The 22,424-nt window shown below is 41.4% G+C and overlaps 1 protein-coding gene across 1 annotated transcript in view; it reads right to left on the bottom strand.

Annotated features, from left to right (window-relative positions):
* Positions 1-21,451, bottom strand: part of LOC115151385 (zinc finger protein 420-like) — a 28,804-nt gene extending 7,353 nt beyond the window's left edge. The window contains exons 1-2 of the mRNA XM_029695293.1: positions 21,448-21,451; positions 20,338-21,231 (exon numbers count right to left, since the gene is read on the bottom strand). Coding sequence (XP_029551153.1) covers positions 20,338-21,231; positions 21,448-21,451 — 898 coding nt within the window. The remainder of the gene's footprint in view (positions 1-20,337; positions 21,232-21,447) is intronic.
* Positions 21,452-22,424: the final 973 nt, after the last annotated feature.

Here is a 22,424-nt window from a genome sequence, read left to right as displayed (position 1 = left end):
CACCACTATGTCATTTCTCTCCTGTTCTATTAGACCCACCACTATGTCATTTCTCTCCTGTTCTATTAGACCCACCACTATGTCTCTCCTGTCTATTAGACCCACCACTATGTCATTTCTCTCCTGTTCTATTAGACCCACCACTATGTCATTTCTCTCCTGTTCTATTAGACCCACCACTATGTCATTTCTCTCCTGTTCTATTAGACCCACCACTATGTCATTTCTCTCCTGTTCTATTAGACCCACCACTATGTCATTTCTCTCCTGTTCTATTAGACCCACCACTATGTCATTTCTCTCCTGTTCTATTAGACCCACCACTATGTCATTTCTCTCCTGTTCTATTAGACCCACCACTATGTCATTTCTCTCCTGTTCTATAGGACCCACCACTATGTCATTTCTCTCCTGTTCTATTAGACCCACCACTATGTCATTTCTCTCCTGTTCTATTGGACCCACCACTATGTCATTTCTCTGCTGTTCTATTAGACCCACCACTATGTCATGTCTCTCCTGTTCTATTAGACCCACCACTATGTCATGTCTCTCCTGTTCTATTAGACCCACCACTATGTCATTTCTCTCCTGTTCTATTAGACCCACCACTTTCACATCTGACTCCTGATGATCAACCTCCTCCTTCACATCTGACTCCTGATGATCATCCTCCTCCTTCACATCCGACTCCTGATGATCAACCTCCTCCTTCACTCTGTCAGATATGAACCTCTACCAGGTGGACTGTATAGAACGGTGTGTTCATCTCTGTCAGATATGAACCTCTACCAGGTGGACTGTATAGAACGGTGTGTTCATCTCTGTCAGATATGATCCTCTACCAGGTGGACTGTATAGAACGGTGTGTTCATCTCTGTCAGATATGAACCTCTACCAGGTGGACTGTATAGAACGGTGTGTTCTAATATTCATGCTAGTAGCTTAGCATCTCTCTCCATTGAATACAGGAGGTTGATGTCAACAACCCTCATAGAATATAAACAATAGATTACAATAATAAGATGTATCCACCAATCCAAAGACAGGATAGGTGGGAGATAGACAACCCACAGTGCAGCTTTGTGGACAACGACTCCCCTTGTTAGGGCGAAGAGACATCTTGTCAGTATATCCATAATCTTTGGTGTAGCCAACCCAACTCTCACATGGCTCTATTGGGGGTCACGGTGTGTAGTAAAACATCACTACATTAAAATCACTACATGCCGTGGCCCCCCAGTCTGCGGTCAGCAGATAGACCCTCCTCAAATATATATGTTAAGTCACTTTTTGGAAACGGAACGGAGAAAACAAGGGGTAGCTTGTTCTCTAAGTCGTCTGATTCTAGACATATCAGTCATCATCCCAGGACCCTCCGTTGAAGAGGTATTGACGAGCCAACTCCGAATATCCAAAGTTAAAAACTAATTGAAGGCGGTACTTACTGGTGTTACTCAGATCTCCTGTCTCCTCCTCTTCATCTTTCAATGTGACAGTAATCTCTCCTTCCTTCTTCACTCCAAAAACAGCATCATCCTCATCTTCCTCTTGTTTAACTGAAACGTCTTTCTCTTCATTCTCCTCTTTCACGACAATGTTCAGCCCCAGAGCTTCTTTCTCCGTCCAGTAGACCTCCTCTTCTTTAACAGGAGGGGAGTAGTTTAGGGAGCTCATGGTCGGGGATGTTAGCTAGCTAGCTAGCTATCATTAGCGACTAGGCTAATGCTAACTTAACCAGCCAGCTACTATAGCTGACTAATACAAAATAACGTAATATTAAATTAAATAGGTTAACAAGTAGATACGACAGAAGTGTGTCTAAAACACAGTAGGTAATATAGGCCGAAAGCGTCTAAATAGCTTGAATGTTTCGGCTATGTTGGCTAGCAAGCTACCGAGGTGGTTGACGAGCTGTTTATGAAGAACCGTCCACTAGATTATACGTCACGCTGCAGCATCGCCTGAAAGACGCACATCGCCGTCTGCTGACTGGAGGGAAACGCAGTTGAGGATCACATTTTATTTTCAGACTAAGATTATCTTACATGGATTTAATTAAATAATACTATTGAGACATACAAAGACAGGAATGTGGTGATTGATTAGTGAGAATATTTTTTTTTTCTACAGCACATTTAAGGCAGTTTCATTCAGTCAAACAACATATAAATAAGTAGCCAGCTACTGTAGGTCTATACTGCTCCTACATGGTGTAACAATACATCATGTAGATGTATATAATGAACAGACTAGGTCTATACTGCTCCTACATGGTGTAACAATACATCATGTAGATGTATATAATGAACAGACTAGGTCTATACTGCTCCTACATGGTGTAACAGTACATCATGTAGATGTATATAATGAACAGACTAGGTCTACACTGCTCCTACATGGTGTAACAATACATCATGTAGATGTATATAATGAACAGACTAGGTCTATACTGCTCCTACATGGTGTAACAATACATCATGTAGATGTATATAATGAACAGACTAGGTCTATACTGCTCCTACATGGTGTAACAATACATCATGTAGATGTATATAATGAACAGACTAGGTCTATACTGCTCCTACATGGTGTAACAATACATCATGTAGATGTATATAATGAACAGACTAGGTCTATACTGCTCCTACATGGTGTAACAATACATCATGTAGATGTATATAATGAACAGACTAGGTCTATACTGCTCCTACATGGTGTAACAATACATCATGTAGATATATACTACTGTTCAAAAGTTTGGGATCACTTAGAAATGTCCTTGTTTTTTAAATAAAGCACATTTTTCATCCATTAAAATAATAATAAAATTGATCAGAAATACAGTGTAGACATTGTTAATGTTGTAAAAAATATATATATATATTTTTTTAACAAATTCACCTTTATCTAACCAGGTGGCCAGTTGAGAACAAGTTCTCATTTACAACTGCGACCTGGACAAGATAAAGCAAAGCAGTGCGACACAAACAACAACTTGTTCTTTAACAAAGCTTTTGTAAACAGTGTTGTTGCATAACAATCAGGCAGTAGAACAACAATAATCATCACCCTCTTGACCAATCTTCCCTCCCCTTAACATTGGGTTGATTCAGACCCTGCCAGTGTACCAGGTGGACATTGGGTTGATTCAGACCCTGCCAGTGTACCAGGTGGACATTGGGTGTGATTCAGACCCTGCCAGTGTACCAGGTGGACATTGGGTGGATTCAGACCCTGTCAGTGTACCAGATGGACATTGGGGTTGATTCAGACCCTGTCAGTGTACCAGGTGGACATTGGGTTTGATTCAGACCCTGCCAGTGTACCAGGTGGACATTGGGTTTGATTCAGACCCTGCCAGTGTACCAGGTGGACATTGGGTTTGATTCAGACCCTGCCAGTGTACCAGATGGACATTGGGTTTTCAGACCCTGCCAGTGTACCAGGTGGACATTGGGTTTGATTCAGACCCTGCCAGTGTGCCATGTGGACATTGGGTTTGATTCAGACCCTGTCAGTGTACCAGGTGGACATTGGGTTTGATTCAGACCCTGCCAGCATGGCCAGAAATGTATTCCAAGGTCAGTAACTTATAATCACAGAACCACCCCAGACCTTTCATGCATCACTAAAAACACCTAAGTATTAGATTTACTGCCATGGTCGAGTATGTCACTGCATCAGACACCAGTCACAATGCTGGCTGAGGTACGAGTAAAACATGACATATTATTTCCTAACCATTCACAATGCTGGCTGAGGTACGAGTAAAACATGACATATTATTTCCTAACCATTCACAATGCTGGCTGAGGTACGAGTAAAACATGACATATTATTTCCTAACCATTCACAATGCTGGCTGAGGTACGAGTAAAACATGACATATTATTTCCTAACCATTCACAATGCTAGCTGAGGTACGAGTAAAACATGACATATTATTTCCTAACCATTCACAATGCTGGCTGAGGTACGAGTAAAGCATGACATATTATTTCCTAACCATTCACAATGCTGGCTGGGGTACGAGTAAAACATGACATATTATTTCCTAACCATTCACAATGCTAGCTGAGGTATGAGTAAAACATGACATATTATTTCCTAACCATTCACAATGCTGGCTGAGGTACGAGTAAAACATGACATATTATTTCCTAACCATTCACAATGCTGGCTGGGGTACGAGTAAAACATGACATATTATTTCCTAACCATTCACAATACTTGCTGAGGTACGAGTAAAACATGACGTATTATTTCCTAATTGTAAAAAAATCCCACTTCTTAATCAACTAGTCTCTCACTGTTTAACCAGAATAACAGGAGTTGTGTCCTTCAAACTGTTAGATTGTTAGTCCAAAAGAATATTCAGCTACTTAGATGTCATGTATTGTCATGTTATGCTCACTATAAGAAGTCCTGAATGTATTTTAATGCCTGGAGGGGATGTGTTAATTCATAACCCATCATGTATACCTGTTAATTCATAACCCATCATTTTAACCTGTTAGTTCATAACCCATCATTTATACCTGTTAATTCATAACTCATCATTTATAGCTGTTAATTCATAACCCATCATTTATACCTGTTAAAACCTGTCTGGGCTAGGGGGCAGTATTGAGAATTTTGGAAAAAATATGTTCCCATTTTTAACTGCCTCCTACACCAACTCAGAAGCTAGAATATGCATATTATTGTTCAGGTTTGGATAGAAAACACTCTGAATTTTCTAAAACTGTTTGAATGGTGTCTGTGAGTATAACAGAACTCCTATGGCAGGCAAAAACCTGACAAGGTTTCAAGCAGGAAGTACCCTGTCTGACAAGGAGTCGTGCGTCTTGCATCTTTTTATTGAAAAGTAAGGATCTTAGCTGTAACGTGACAATTCCCAGGGCTCCAATAGGCTCTCAGAGCCCGCGAAAAACCTGAAGGTTTACGAGGGAGCCTCAGGTTGAAACAGATTATCGCCTTTTGTAAGTGGATGCTCAGAGGACCTTTGAATGAGGCGCGTGCACGAGTCGCTCCCGAGGAGAAATTTTATTCGGCTGTTTAGGCTCAATGCATACTCCCGGTCGGAATATTATCACTTCTCTACGACATAAATGGCATAAAAATTGGTTTTAAACAGCGGTTGACATGCTTCGAAGTACGGTAATGGAATATTTAGACATTTTTGACACGCCAATGCGCCATGCGCGGGACCGTGAAGAAGCATTCTGATAGTGTCTAGAACTCACGAACAAAACGTCGCTGTTTGGATATAACGATGGATTATTTGGGACCAAACCAACATTTGTTATTGAAGTAGAAGTCCTGGCAGTGTATTCTGATGAAGAACAAGCAAGGTAAGAACATTTTTCTTATAGGAAATGTGATTTTGGTGGAGGCTGACCTGGGTGGGTATCTAAATAGCTAGCCCTGTAATGCCGGGCTATGTACTTAGATTATTGCAAAATGTGCTTCATCCGAAAAGCTATTTTAAAATCGGACATATCGAGTGCATAGAGGAGTAATGTATCTATAATTCTTAAAATAATTGTTATGCTTTTTGTGAACGTTTATCGTGAGTAATTTAGCAAACTGTTAGTAAATTCAACGGAAGTTTGCCGGGGGTTATGCGTTTTCTGAACGTCACATGCTAATGCAAAAAGCTGTTTTTTGATATAAATATGAACTTGATTGAACAGACATGCATGTATTGTATAACACAATGTCCTAGGTGTGTCATCTGATGAAGATCATCAAAGGTTAGTGCTGCATTTAGCTGTGGTTTGGGTTTATGTGACATGATATGCTAGCTTGAAAAATGGCTGTCTGATTTTTTCTGGCTGGGCACTCTGCTGACATAATCTAATGTTTTGCTTTCGTTGTAAAGCCTTTTTGAAATCGGACAGTGGGGTTAGATTAACGAGATTCTTGTCTTTAAATAGCTGTAAAATAGTCATATGTTTGAGAAATTGAAGTAATAGTATTTCTAACGATTCAAAAATCGCGCCACTGGAATTTCAGTAGCTGTTACGTAGGTGGGACGAAATCGTCCCACATACCCCAGAGAGGTTAATTCATAACCCATCATTTATACCTGTTAATTCAGGGGCGGTTCAGGCAGGCTGGCACGCTCCCTAACCATACTCGGCAGGAACTCATGGGGATCCATAATAAACCCCAGGAAGAGTAGCTGCTGCCTTGACAGGAACTAATGGGGATCCATAATAAACCCCAGGAAGAGTAGCTGCTGCCTTGACAGGAACTAATGGGGATCCATAATAAACCCCAGGAAGAGTATCTGCTGCCTTGGCAGAAACTCATGGGGATCCATAATAAACCCCAGGAAGAGTAGCTGCTGCCTTGGCAGGAACTAATGGGGATCCATTATAAACCCCAGGAAGACTAGTTGCTTCCTTGGCAGGAACTAATGGGGATCCATAATCAATACAAATACTTGTATCAATATATTTGTGTCTCTTTACTCTCGGATTCTAAAATGCTAATTAGCATCAAAGTAGATGACATGCAAGACTACAAATCCCTGCAAGCTCCTGCATGTCATCTCTAGCCAACACCTTTCACAGAACAGTTCACTGAATTGTCCATTGAAATAAATTTTGACAATTTAATCATTGCTACATTAAGGCCTGATTGCTGGAGTGCTGCAGAGATGGTTGTCCTTCTGGAAGGTTCTCCCATCTCCACAGAGGAACTCTGGAGCTCTGTCAGAGTGAACATCAGGTTCTTGTTCACCTCCCTGACCAAGGCCCTTCTCCCACGATTTCTCAGTTTGGCCGGGCGGCCGGCTCTAGGAAGAGTCTTGGTGGTTCCAAACTTCTTCCATTTAAGAATGATGGAGGCCAGTGTGTTCTTGGGGACCTTCAATGCTTAAGACATTTTTTGGTTCCCTTCCCCAGATCTGTGCCTCGACACAATCCTGTCTCGGAGCAATATGGACAATTCCTTTGACCTCATGGCTTGGTTTTTGCTCTGACATGCACTGTAAACTGTGGGACCTTATATAGACAGTTGTGTGCCTTTCCAAATCATGTCCAATCAATTGAATTTACCACAAGTGGACTCCAAGTTGTAGAAACATTTCAAGGAAGATCAATTGAATCAGGATGCATCTGACCTCAATTTCGAGTCTCATAGTAAAGGGTCTGAATACTTAAGTCAATTCATTTGTAAAAATGTTTTTTTTTAATTATTTTGTTTTGTCATTATGGGTTATTGTGATGTCATTATGGGGTATTGATTATTCAATTATAAAATTATTCAACTTTAGAATAAGGCTGTAATGTAACTAAATGTTTAAAAAGTGAAGGGGTCTGAATACTTAATGAATGCACTGTATACCCCTTGCAGTTTTGTACACAGTCATGTGATCCGTGGTATAGAAGAGTCCAATCTTAGGAGAGTACATGGGAGGCACTATAATGTGTGTCTGCAGGTATCTATCTGGTTAAAACCACTGTTACAGGAGCCCCTCCACCCTCTGGTGGGATGGATCATGTCTACAGAGAAACCCAGATTAAAATACTTAGATTTGTGTGTATTGGGTAAATGTTGTGAAATTGTTAGATATTACTTATTAGATATTACTGCACTGTCGGAGCTAGAAACACAAGCATTTCACTACACCCACAATAACATCTGCTAAACACGTGTATGTGACCAATAAAATGTGATTTTGTTTTGAAATAAACGTCCTATTTATCAAAGATGCTTTTGGCTGGAGTCAAAATGACTCCAAAGGATTTGAATTTGTTAAAAGTCCATATTGATACAGAAACACTAAACCATGATATAGATTTCTTAAGAACAAGTTGATTGACAAAGTCATGAAAATTTGGAAGAATTGAATAAACCACATTTTGGCTATGATAAAAGATATGCCTCTGGGGTCAAAATGATCCATGTCAGAAGTATGGTTCAATGCAAATGTGTATTGGGTGTAAAGTTTGCTTTAAATTCTCACTTATTAAACACAAATCAATCAACACATGCTTCTCTTTGAACGACTTAATATAATATAAAACTTTCCTGAAATAAATGAAAAATAAACGTTTGGTTCCTCAACTGCGTTGCCCTCCAGTCAGCAGATGGCGATGTGCGTCTTTTAGGTTCAGGCGATGCTGCCAGTGTGACGTATAATCTAGTGGACGGGACGCTCCTTCAACAACAACAGCTAGTCAGACACCTCGGTAGCTTTCTAGCAAACATAGCTACAACATTTACGCTCTTTACACTGTTTTGGTGTATATTAGTCGCTGTGTATTAAACACACTTCTGTTGTATGTACTTGTTGGCCCATTTAATTATATATTTACGTTGTTTGTCAGCTAGCTGGTTTGCTAAGTTAGCTTAGAACTAGGCTAGTCGCTAATGCTAGCTAGCTAACATCCCCGACCATGAGTTCACTAAGCTACTCTCCTCCTGCTAAAGAAGAGGAGGTCTGCTGGACGGAGAAAGAAGCTCTCGTCAAAGAGGAGGAGGAAGAGAAAGATGTTACAATACAAAAACAAGTAGAGGGTGAGGCTGTTACCGTGAAAGAAGAAGAAGAGAAAAACGTTACAATGAAAGAAGAGGAAGACGCGTTCAGAGTGAAAGAGGAGGAGGATGTTACAGTAAAAGGAGAGGAGGATGCAGTTTTTGGAGTGAAAGAGGAGGAGGGGGAGATGACTGTCACATTGGAGGAAGAAGAGGAGGTTGGAGATGTGTTTAACACCAGTAAGTACCGTCTCTGCAGTCGTTGAACCAATATGCAGTAAAGGGGTTCTACACTTTAATGTTGTTCTGTAGGAATGGCTGAAGCTACACTGTAACGTGTAGAACATCAAGAGTGGACCATCAACAAAACGTTAACAATTGATCAAATGCATCCAATGACAATGCCTGAAATACTGTAGTCCTCAATATCTCCTATTAGATTAGCCCAAGATGTTCTCTTAAAGGGGCAATCAGCAGTTGTTACATCCATTTTGGGACTTATACATTAATGATATGTACCCATTGTTTCTTGAAGAAATCACTTATAAATGCCTCATGAGCTTAGTTCAACTGTCGTACCCCATCAGAACCCAAAATATAACCTTTTTTTAACTCCAATGTTTGTCATGAAATATAAACAAACATTGTATATCCTCAAAACATGGTTAAAACTAGAATGTTGATATCATGGATGGTTGTATTTCTCCAGCCCCATCCCTCAGCTTTTTACCGAAACGGACAGGGAGTACGCTTTGTTATTGTTTCTACTGCTGATTGCTGCCCCCGTTACTCCTCAAGGTCCAAGGACTGTATGTTATTTTCAGAGGTCGACTGGCTCTGGCAGTCAAAATAGTCAAATATTCCATCATCAAATCAAATGGATTTATATAGCCCTTCTTACATCTGCTGATATCTCAAAGTGCTGTACAGAAACCCAGCCTAAAACCCCAAACAGCAAGCAATGCAGGTGTAGAAGCACGGTGGCTAGGAAAAACTCCCTAGAAAGGCCAAAACCTAGGAAGAAACCTAGAGAGGAACGAGGCTATGAGGGGTGGCCAGTCCTCTTCTGGCTGTGCCGGGTGGAGATTATAACAGAACATGGCCAAGATGTTGAAATGTTCATAAATGACCAGCATGGTCAAATAATAATTACAGTAGTTGTCGAGGGTGCAACAAGTCAGCCTCTCAAGAGTAAATGTCAGTTGGCTTTTCATAGCCAATCATTGAGAGTATCTCTACCGCTCCTGCTGTCTCTAGAGAGTTGAAAGCAGCAGGTCTGGGACAGGCAGCACGTTCGGTGAACAGGTCAGGGTTCCATAGCTGCAGGCAGAACAGTTGAAACTGGAGCAGCAGCACGGCCAGGTGGACTGGGGACAGCAAGGAGTCATCATGCCAGGTAGTCCTGAGGCATGGTCCTAGGGCTCAGGTCCTCCGAGAGAGAGAGAGAGAAAGAAAGAGAGAGAGAATTAGAGAGAGCATACTTAAATTCACACAGGACACTGGATAAGACAAGAGAATACTCCAGATGTAACAGACTGACCCTAGCCCCCCGACACATAAACTACTGCAGCATAAATACTGGAGGCTGAGACAGGGGGGTCAGGAGACACTGTGGCCCCATCCGACGATTCCCCCGGACAGGGCCAAACAGGCAGGATATAACCCTACCCACTTTGCCAATGCACAGCCCCCACACCACTAGAGGGATAACTTCAACCACCAACTTACCATCCTGAGACAAGGCCGAGTATAGCCCACAAAGATCTCCGCCACGGCACAACCCAAGGGGGGTGCCAACCCAGACAGGAAGACCTTGTCAGTGACTCAACCCACTCAAGTGACGCACCCCTCCTAGGGACGGCATGGAAGAACACCAGTAAGCCAGTGACTCAGGCCCTGTAATAGGGTTAGAGGCAGAGAATCCCAGTGGAGTGAGGGGAACCGGCCAGGCAGAGACAGCAAGGGCGTTCGTTGCTCCAGAGCCTTTCCGTTCACCTTCACACTCCTGGGCCAGACTACACTCAATCATAGGACCTACTGAAGAGATGAGTCTTCAGTAAAGACTTAAAGGTTGAGACCGAGTCTGCGTCTCTCACATGGGTAGGCAGACCATTCCATAAAAATGGAGCTCTATAGGAGAAAGCCCTGCTTCCAGCTGTTTGCTTAGAAATTCTAGGGACAATTAGGAGGCCTGCGTCTTGTGACCGTAGCGTACGTGTAGGAATGTACGGCAGGACCAAATCGGAAAGATAGGTAGGAGCAAGCCCATGTAATGCTTTGTAGGTTAGCAGTAAAACCTTGAAATCAGCCCTTGCCTTAACAGGAAGCCAGTGTAGAGAGGCTAGCACTGGAGTAATATGATCAAATTTTTTTGGTTCTAGTCAAGATTCTAGCAGCCGTATTTAGCACTAACTGAAGTTTATCTAAAAGTGAATGGATTCTCAATTGCGATTCAATCGATCACTGCCTGCACCTGCTCGCCCGTCCAGCATCACTACTCTGGACGGCTCTGACTTAGAATACGTGGACAACTACAAATACCTGGGTGTCTGGTTAGACTGTAAACTCTCCTTCCAGACTCACATTAAGCATCTCCAATCCAAAATTAAATAGAGAATCGGCTTCCTATATCGCAACAAAGCATCCTTCACTCATGCTGCCAAACATACCCTCGTAAAACCGACCATCCCACCAATCCTCGACTTCTGCGATGTCATCTATAAAATAGCCTCCAACACTCTACTCAACAAACTGGATGCAGTCTATCACAGTGCCATCCGTTTTGTCACCAAAGTCCCATATACCACCCACCATTGCGACCTGTACGCTCTCGTTGGTTGCCCCTCGCTTAATACTCGTTGCCAAACCCACTGGCTACAGGTTATCTACAGGTCTCTGCTAGGTAAAGCCCCGCCTTATTTCAGCTCACTGGTCACCATAGCAGCACCCACTCGTAGCATGCGCTCCAGCAGGTATATCTCACTGGTCACCCCCAAAGCCAATTCCTCCTTTGGTCGTCTTTCCTTCCAGTTCTCTGCTGCCAATGACTTGAACGAACTGCAAAAATCTCTGAAGCTGGAGACTCATATCTCCCTCACTAGCTTTAAGCACCAGCTGTCAGAGCAGCTCACAGATCACTGCACCTGTACATAGCCCATCTGTAAACAGCCCATCTATCTACCTACCTCATCCCCATACTGTGTTTATTTATTTATCTTGCTCCTTTGCACCCCAGTATCTCTACTTGCACATTCATCTTCTGCACATCTACCATTCCAGTGTTTAATTGCTATATTGTAATTACTTCGCCACCATGGCCTATATATTGCCTTAACTTACCTCATTTGCACTCACTGTATATATATTTTTTGTTTTCTTTTGTTCTACTGTATTATTGACTGTATGTTTTGTTTATTCCATGTGTAACTCTGTGTTGTTGTATGTGTCGAATTGCTATGCTTTATCTTGGCCAGGTTGCAGTTGCAAATGAGAACTTGTTCTCAACTAGCCTACCTGGTTAAATAAAGGTGAAATTAAAAAAAATAAAAATAAATGATGGGTCCTACAGTAGGTCTATGTTATTGTTAGGTGAAGTTATGGGTCCTACAGTAGGTCTATGTTATTGTTAGGTGAAGTTATGGGTCCTACAGTAGGTCTATGTTATTGTTAGGTGAAGTTATGGGTCCTACAGTAGGTCTATGTTGTTGTTAGGTGAAGTTATGGGTCTTACAGTAGGTCTATGTTATTGTTAGGTGAAGTTATGGGTCCTACAGTAGGTCTATGTTGTTGTTAGGTGAAGTTATGGGTCCTACAGTAGGTCTATGTTATTGTTAGGTGAAGTTATGGGTCCTACAGTAGGTCTATGTTATTGTTAGGTGAAGTTATGGGTCCTACAGTAGGTCTATGTTGTTGTTAGGTGAAGTTATGGGTCCTACAGTAGGTCTATGTTATTGTTAGGTGAAGTTATGGGTCCTACAGTAGGTCTATGTTATAGTTATGGGTCCTACAGTAGGTCTATGTTATTGTTAGGTGAAGTTATGGGTCCTACAGTAGGTCTATGTTATTGTTAGGTGAAGTTATGGGTCCTACAGTAGGTCTATGTTATTGTTAGGTGAAGTTATGGGCCAATTTGGCAAACACTTAGTGTACAAACCCTCATTGTCAGGCTGATGGAAAAGCTAGCCAAAGAAAATTTTACTGATTGAAGTGTTTAGGTATAAAGCAGTTGATTTGCGATGATGACACAACCATTATATTAAGCAGGACATTCAAACGAGCCTTACAATTATAATCCAAAGTAGTGTGAAATGAACTCATCACCAACCTGGAAATGGAGGTTACTCCCCTGAGTTTTCCCCCATTCATATTCAGAATACATTGTGAAAAACTAAAATCTTTGCTCACCATTTTTGCTCCAGGCAAACATCCATAACTATCGGTTTCCTCATTAGCAGGGAGGAGTTTCTGAAATCAAATTGCATGTGCATCGCTCTCGTGCTGCAATTTTAGCAAACACAGAAAGGGGCCTATATTGGAGACCAAAAGTCGTCTGGCACAGTGCTTAGAGTTTCAACAACATGAATAACTTAATTTCTAGCCTACAATCATCGATGTTACTACTAATGTGAAAACAAGACTAAATATGACTATTCTTGCTCATTTTAAGGCAAATGTCAAATCTTAACATTCATTACAGACGTCAATTGTTGTACAACATCATGGCTACGCTGTTGGCATCATCCTTTTATAGGGGTTTACTGCTGTTGTGGGCCTTTAACCATCTGTCTGACTTTGTTGTTCACACAGGAGAGAGACGTGACTATCGTGGATCCTCTGGGGAGCCTCAACAACCTCATGATGCTGACGAGGCAGAGAAGAGTCTCTCCAGATCAGAACACCTCAAGAAACACCTGCAGAGATCCACAGGGAAGAGAACTCACTGCTGCTCTGACTGTGGGAAGAGATTCACCTCATCAGGCATTAAAATTCATCAGAGAACACACACAGGAGAGAAATCTTATAGCTGTGGTCAATGTGGGAAGACTTTTGGTCAATCTGGAGAGCTGACAGTGCACCAGAGAACACACACAGGAAATAAACCTTATAGCTGTGGTCAATGTGGGATGAGTTTTGGCCAATCTTGCCAGCTGACATTACACCATAGAACACACACAGGAGAGAAATCTTACAGCTGTGATCAATGTGGGAAGAGTTTTGGTCGATCTGGCCATCTAACTCAACACCACAGAACACACACAGGAGAGAAACCTTATAGCTGTGGTCAATGTGGGAAGAGTTTTGGTCAATCTGGCCAGCTGACTATACACCAGAGAATACACACAGGAGAGAAACCTTATAGCTGTGGTCAATGTGGGAAGAGTTTTGTGGCATCTAGAAGTTTGACTCTACACCAGAGAACACACACAGGAGAGAAACCTTATAGCTGTGGTCAATGTGGGAAGAGTTTTGGTAGATCTTGCCATCTGACTCAACACAAGAGAACACATACAGGAGAGAAATCTTATAGCTGTGGTCAATGTGGGAAGAGTTTTGGTCAATCTGGAGAGCTGACAGTGCACCAGAGAACACACACAGGAGAGAAACCTTATAGCTGTGACCAATGTGGGAAGAGTTTTGGTGGATCTGGACAGCTGACAGTGCACCAGAGAACACACACAGAAGAGAAACCTTATAGCTGTGGTCAATGTGGGAAGAGTTTTGGTCAATCTGGATCTCTGACTCTACACCATAGAATACACACAGGAGAGAAACCTTATAGCTGTGATCAATGTGGGAAGAGATGTACTACATCTGGCCAGCTGACTCTACACCAGAGAACACACACAGGAGAGAAATCTTATAGCTGTGACCAATGTGGGAAGAGATACTCTAGTAAAATATCTCTGATCAAACATCAGAAAATACATACATTAAGGAATTGTTTCATGATATCAATGAATTAATGTCACAATGTAGAAAGTTTTAACATTGTAGTAGGAGTATTTTAATGATGTCACAATGTAGAATGTTTTAACATTGTAGTAGGAGTATATTAATGATGTCACAATGTAGAACCCTAAAGGTTTGTCCCCTGTTCTATTGATTTCAACATGATATGGATATTAGCCTCAGGGGGAAAATCCAGGCTCTGAATTGAGAGAGTTACTATATATGAGATTTAACAAAAAGTGACTAACACAAAAATAGTTGTGTTACACTTACCACGTTGGTGACCCACTTGAATCAAAATGTAGCTAGCTGTTTTCTATAAATTGTCCTCTAACCAGTGATGTACACATTACTCCCAGATTCCGTGTGGTTTTGGAGCTGTTCGTTTTAACAGGATGTGTAATCTCATCTTCCTCCTTTCGCACAATTGTTGCCAGCAGCATACCACCCTGCATCCCACTGCTGGCTTGCTTCTGAAGCTAAGCAGGGTTGGTCCTGGTCAGTCCCTGGATGGGAGACCAGATGCTGCTGGAAGTGGTGTTGGAGGGCCAGTAGGAGGCACCCTTTCCTCTGGTCTAAACAATATCCAAATTCCCCAGGGCAGTGATTGGGGACAGTGCCCTGTGTAGGGTGCCGTCTTTCGGATGGGACGTTAACACCCCTACTCACACTTATCGTAAGAGTAGGGGTGTTAACCCCGGTGTCCTGGCTAAATTCCCCAGGGCAGATATCCATGGGCCTTATCATAGAGTAGGGGTGTTAACCCCGGTGTCCTGGCTCTCTGTGGTCTCTATAGATCCATGGTCCTTATCATAGAGTAGGGGTGTTAACCCCAGTGTCCTGGCTAAATTCCCAATCTGTCCCTCATACCATCATGGATATCTAATCATCCCCAGCTTACAATTGGCTCATTCATCCCCCTCCTCTCCCCTGTAACTATTCCCCAGGTTGTTGCTGTAAATGAGAATGTGTTCTCAGTCAATTCACCTGGTAAAATAAAGGTAAAATAAAAAAAATTTATAAAAAAATCCACATGATATCGATGAGTTATGACAAATAAGTGTTGCGTTCCTTTGTTTAATGACCCCTAAATTTAAATGCATCACTCCAAAATGTAGCTGACTGTCTTCTGCAGGTTGTCTTCTAATCAGTGAGGTAACAGATATCTCCCATTTCCATGTGTTGTGTTTATTTTGGCAGATGTTTATGTATATAGCACATGTTATGTTTAGGTTTTCAATATATCCCAAACTGTTTCTGCAAATTGGTTATTGATTTGGACACGTTAAAACTGTGTTTTGACATTGGGGATATCCCATCTAGCAACATGTCATTGAAAAGCTGTTGAAAGTAGACTATGCAACCAAATATTTCATATTTACATTTCATGTAACATTTAGTCATGATTATTATTAATGTAACCAACTGACATATTTGGGGTACAATTATATTAACATTGTTGCCCTGCTTTTAGAATATCAGGATTCATTCTCAAATGTGCCAACCCAAATGTACTAGAGCATGACATTGGGGACTGGGCCCCGATCCAACAACATGTCTATCTAGTGAACCCTGAAAAGAGAGAGAAGCTCTGCAGTAAGGTGGAAAGTTACTACGGATATTGCAGGAGTTTCCTCTTGAAATCAGACATGTCTGTGGTAAGGACAACTTGGTTGTTGATTGTCTCAAGGGTGGGCAGTCAAAAAGACTTGTGTTGTGCGTTTAACCAATTTATTTTGACACATTTTTCCGTGTTGGAGATGAGTTTTCTCTCATTCTTTTCCGTATTTTAAAAAACTGCACTGTTGGTTAGGGGCTCGTCAGCATTTCACTGTTAGGTCTACACCTTTTGTATTCAGTTCATGTGACAATTTGATTTCAGTTTTGTTTGTTCCAGTGCTCCAGTTGTCTTGATACATGTGGAGAGTCAACACCTTTAGTTGCTCCACCTTTTTGGTTTGCTTCCTGTCTTTAAGTTTGGTGTGGGTTTTTGTTTTGTTTGCCTCTTCTTGGGCAGATTTAGTGGGTCTCATGGTGGGTGTCTTTTAGGTCCCAGTTGTTGTTACTAGTCAACTTTCAGTCGACACCCCCATAGTGTCTTTCAGAGACCCTCCTAAAAAATATTTTATTATATTTTGGGTTGGATATTGCATCATATTGTTGATATTTTAATCAATGGCGTTTCCTTACAATGCTCATTAGTCTTTCAGTTGTTATTGTTTTTTATCCTCATATTTGTGTACTAAATATTTCTGATTATTTTCATAGTTTTTTCCTGTGAAGCCATTGTGTTGCATCCATGTCTGACATGTGCTGTATAAATAAAGCTTGATTTGATTTGAACATATTGTAAAACAAATTAACCCAATGACTGACCAATCAACAAACTCTTGGTCCACCTTAGTATGAAAAACTGTATCAATCCCACTTTTCCAGCCTGCTGAAGGCCTGGCTCTACCAGGGGCTTGAGGTGGTCTCCCACAGCTCTGCTTATGTCATGTTCTGTGGCCTTGCTGTTCCATTTCTGACTGCCCCTGCAACACAGAAACACATTTAGTCATATTATATAAAACACTCAAAGTAATGGATATGGAGCATCTACGGCCTCAGTTACACCTGGCACTTAAATGTGACTTCTGTCATCTGATCACTCCAAGCTGCATTAGGTTCAGATCTACCAGGATGGGCCTTTGACAAAGTCTGGACACAGTCAGGCCACTGAATATGCATCAGCAATGTAAAGAGATGGGGTGAATGTGTGGGGACAAGTACATTCCACACAAATTACCATAATATCAAAGAACAAATGTGTGTGTCTGAGGGGAAATTAACTTTCATACAGCCAGAAGGGGTGAGAAATTACACCAATATCAGTGGACAATTTGCACTAATGTAAATAAACATAGATGATGGAACATATTCCCTTTAGCTGACGTGATGAACCGCTAAGGGAACAAATATTTACCATCTAAACCATGTGTGACCTCTCACCTCTCTGGCTGTAGAAGTGTTCTTCCTAACCAGTCCCTCAACAGCTCTCTGACTGAGCTCCACCCTCACTGGGTCTTTATGAGTCTAATCTGGTCTCCTTCAACATGGTGAGCCTCCTTATGAGTCTAATCTGGTATCCTTCAACATGGTGATCCTCATTATGAGTCTAATCTGGTCTCCTTCAACATGGTGATCCTCATTATGAGTCTAATCTGGTCTCCCTCAACATGGTGAGCCTCATTATGAGTCTAATCTGGTCTCCTTCAACATGGTGAGCCTCATTATGAGTCTAATCTGGTCTCCTTCAACACGGTGAGCCTCATTATGAGTCTGATCTGGTCTCCTTCAACATGGTGAGCCTCATTATGAGTCTAATCTGGTCTCCTTCAACACGGTGAGCCTCATTATGAGTCTGATCTGGTCTCCATCGACATGGCGAGCCTCATTAATTGTCTGATGAAAAAGAAACCCACACACTGATCAGTATCAATCAGCCTTTTGTTTTCTTTCAAGTTATTAACTAATGATTAACACACACAAGTTCTCAGATGTGTGAGTGCTTTACCTATTTCTAACAGTATCATTTCAAATGGAGAAAACATCTCAGCAAAATGGAAACAATGTGGGAGGATTAGCAAATCCTGTTTCACTATCGAAATTACAAACCCCATGCACAAGTGCATTGGACACGCCTATGAAGCCAATACTAATCCCATCATGTCTGCATTGGATACGCCTATGAAGCCAATACTAATCCCATCATGTCTGCATTGGACACGCCTATGAAGCCAATACTAATCCCATCATGTCTGCATTGGACACGTCTATGAAGCCAATACTAATCCCATCATGTCTGCATTGGACACGTCTATGAAGCCAATACTAATCCCATCATGTCTGCATTGGACACGTCTATGAAGCCAATACTAATCCCATCATGTCTGCATTGGACACGTCTATGAAGCCAATACTAATCCCATCATGTCTGCATTGGATACGTCTATGAAGCCAATACTAATCCCATCATGTCTGCATTGGACACGCCTATGAAGCCAATACTAATCCCATCATGTCTGCATTGGACACGCCTATGAAGCCAATACTAATCCCATCATGTCTGCATTGGACATGCCTATAGGCCGGCAGGTAGCCTAGTGGTTAGAGCATTGGGCCAGAAACCAAAAGGTTGGTGGATCAAATCCCCAAGCTGACAAGGTAAAAATCTGTCATTCTGCCTCTGAACAAGGCAGTTAACCCACTGTTCCCAGGTAGGCCATCATTGTAAATAAGAATTTGTTCTCAACTGTCTTGCCTAGTTAAATAAAGCTTAAAATAATGTTTAAATGTAGCAGAATTAAATACCCACAACATTCATTCTGTGGGAACTAGATTGACTCAGTTCACAGACTGTCAGCCAGACAGTGATTGTGCATCAATATCATCAGACTAAATTAGATAAACAACCAAATAAAACAGACAAACAGGGAATGTTCATTGACCCAAAAAGACACTATAGTTGATTGTGTGAATCCACTTTATTTCCTATCATAAAGAACAGCTGTGGAAATGGGCCGTGGATTTTGACGTCCATCTGACTCCACAACAAGACATGACTGAATAGTTCAATAGTGTCTAATCCAAATAATCAGCACAATGTCAGGTGTTAGTGCAGGGCTGGAACAGAAACCTGCACACTCAGTAGCTAGATCTCTAGCAGCAAGGTTGGCCATGCATTTTCTAGGTCTCTGCATCGTTGCTTTAACAGTATTGGTGTAGTCATACAACTTATTCTAACAGTAAACCAATAGCATATTCAGAGCATTTAGAAAGTATTCAGACCCCTTGACTTTTCACACATTTTGTTACGTTACAGCCTTATTCTAAAATGGATTAAATAATATTGTTTTCCTCATTAATCTACCCCATAATGACAAAGAGAAAAACAGAAATACCTTATTTACATAAGTATGCAGACCCATTGCTATGAGACTCGAAACTGCTTTCAGGTGCATCCTGTTTCCATTGATCATCCTTGAGATGTTTCTACAACTTGATTGGAGTCCACCTGCGGTAAATTCAATTCATTGGACATGATTTGGGCACACACCTGTCTATATAAGGTCCCACAGTTGACAGTGCATGTCAGAACAAAAACCAAGCCATGAGGTCGAAGGAATTGTCCGTAGAGCTCCGAGACAGGATCTGGGGAAGGGTACCAAAAAATGGCTGAAGTATTGAAGGTCCACAAGAACACAGTGGCCTCCATCATTATTAAATGGAAGACATTTGGAACCACCAAGACTCTTCAAACAGAGCAATCGGGGGAGAAGGGCCTTGTTCAAGGATGTGACCAAGAACCCGCTGTTCACTATGACAGAGCTCCTCTGTGGAGATGGGAGAACCTTCCAGAAGGACAACCATCTATACAGCACTCCACAAATCAGGCCTTTATGGTAGAGTGGCCAGACAGAAGCCACTTCTCAATAAAAGTCACATGACGGCCCACTTGGAGTTCACCAAAAGGCCTCTCAGACCATGAGAAACAAGATTCTCTGTTCTGATGAAACCAAGATTGAACTCTTGGCCTGAATGCCAAGTGTCACGTCTGGAGGAAACCAGGCACCATCCCTACGGTGAAGCATGGCAGCATCATGCAGTGGGGAAGTTTTTCAGTGGCAGGGACTGGCAGACTAGTCAAGATTGAGGGAAAGATGAACGGAGCAAAGAACAAAACAATTTCCACAGATGAGGCTAATATCCATATCATGTTGAAATCAATAGAACAGGGGGAAAACATTTAGGGTTCTACATTGTGACATCATTAAAATACTCCTTCTACAATGTTAAAACATTCTACATTGTGACATTAATTCATTGATATCATGAAACAACTCCCTCATGTATGTATTTTCTGATGTTTGATCAGAGATCTTTTATCAGAGTATCTCTTGTCACATTGATCACAGCTATGAGGTTTCTCTCCTGTGTGTGTTCTCTGGTGTATAGTCAGATGGCTAGAAGTAACAAAACTCTTCTCACATTGATTACAGCTATAAGATTTCTCTCCTGTGTGTGTTCTCTGGTGTGATAACTGGCTGCTTAAGTGAGTAAAACTCTTTCCACATTGAGTACAGCTATAAGATTTCTCTCCTGTGTGTGTTCTCTGGTGTACAATCCGATGGCTAGATGTAGTAAAACTCTTCCCACATTGATCACAGCTATAAGGTTTCTCTCCAGTGTGTTTTCTCTGGTGTGATACCAGGCTGCTTAAGTGAGTAAAACTCTTCCCACATTGAGTACAGCTATAAGGTTTCTCTCCTGTGTGTGTTCTCTGGTGTACAATCAGATGGCTAGATGTAGTAAAACTCTTCCCACATTGATCACAGCTATAAGGTTTCTCTCCTGTGTGTGTTCTCTGGTGTGATACCAGGTTGCTTGACTGAGTAAAACTCTTCCCACATTGATCACAGCTATAAGATTTATCTCCTGTGTGTTTTCTCTGGTGTGATAACAGGTTGCTTGAATGAGTAAAACTCTTCCCACATTGAGTACAGCTATATGGTTTCTCTCCTGTATGTGTTCTCTGGTGTATAGTCAGATAGCTAGATGTAGTAAAACTCTTCCCACATTGATCACAGCTATAAGGTTTTTCTCCTGTGTGAATCATCATGTGTACTTTTAGTGATTTTGATCTTAAGTAACTCTTCCCACAATCAAAACAGTGGTGAGATTTCTCTCCTGTGTGTACTCGCTGGTGTATTTTAAGTTCCGATGAAGATTTGCAGTAAGATTTCTTCCCTGTGGGTCTCTGCTGGTGTTTCTTGAGGAGTTCTGATCTGGAGAGACTCTTCTCTGCCTTGTCAGCTTCATGATGTTGTTGAGACTCCCCAGAGGATCCACGATAGTCACGTCTCTCTCCTGTGTGAATAACAAAGTTATAAACAGATGGTTAAAGGCCCACAGCAGCAGAAATCCACTGTTTATTTGAGGTGAAAGGTGATGCCAAGAGCATACCCATGAAGTTGTAAACAATTGACTGTTAAATTATTTGGCAATTAAGACAGTCAAGTTAGCAACAATCATATTTTGTCTTGTTTTCACATTAGCGGTAGCTAGAGATAAGTTATTAAAGTTGGTGAAATCCTAAGCATTGTGATTTTTGCTATCCAATACAGGCCCCTTTCTGTGTTTGCTAAAATTTTGGGGGCGAGGGCGATGCACTCACAATTTGATTGCAGAAACACCTCCCTGGTAATGAGGAAACCACTAGTTATGGATGTAGTATATCTGGTCATGAGGAAACCACTAGTTATGGATGTAGTATATCTGGTAATGAAGAAACCACTAGTTATGGATGTAGTATATCTGGTAATGAGGAAACCACTAGTTATGGATGTAGTATATCTGCTAATGAGGAAACCACTAGTTATGGATGTAGTATATCTGGTAATGAGGAAACCACTAGTTATGGATGTAGTATATCTGGTAATGAGGAAACCACTAGTTATGGATGTAGTATATCTGGTAATGAGGAAACCACTAGTTATGGATGTAGTATATCTGGTAATGAGGAAACCACTAGTTATGGATGTAGTATATCTGGTAATGAGGAAACCACTAGTTATGGAGGCAGTATATCTGCCTGGAGCAAAAAAATGGTGAGCGAAGATTGGAATTTTTCACAATGTATTCTGAATATTACAGCGCAAGACCAGGAGTGCTACTCAAGGAAACTCACATTAAGCTCTGTGTCTATTCACTAATTCACCACCGTGGGGGAAAACTCAGGGGAGTTCTCATAGGCTGACAGCAAAAATAGCCTCCATTTACAGGTTGCTTATGAGTGCATTTCACATTACGTTTGGATTATAATTTTAAGGCTGGCTTGAATCTCCTGCTTAATATGTTTGTGTTATTGTCTAAAATCAACTGCTTTATACTTAAAAAACACTTCAACCAGTAAAATGCTCTTTGGCTAGCTTTTCTATCAG

The sequence above is a fragment of the Salmo trutta genome, chromosome 17, assembly GCF_901001165.1.
Source record: "Salmo trutta chromosome 17, fSalTru1.1, whole genome shotgun sequence".
Classification (NCBI taxonomy): domain Eukaryota; kingdom Metazoa; phylum Chordata; class Actinopteri; order Salmoniformes; family Salmonidae; genus Salmo; species Salmo trutta.
Note: the sequence above shows the minus strand (reverse complement) of the source record. Positions and strands in the feature narration are given on the sequence as shown.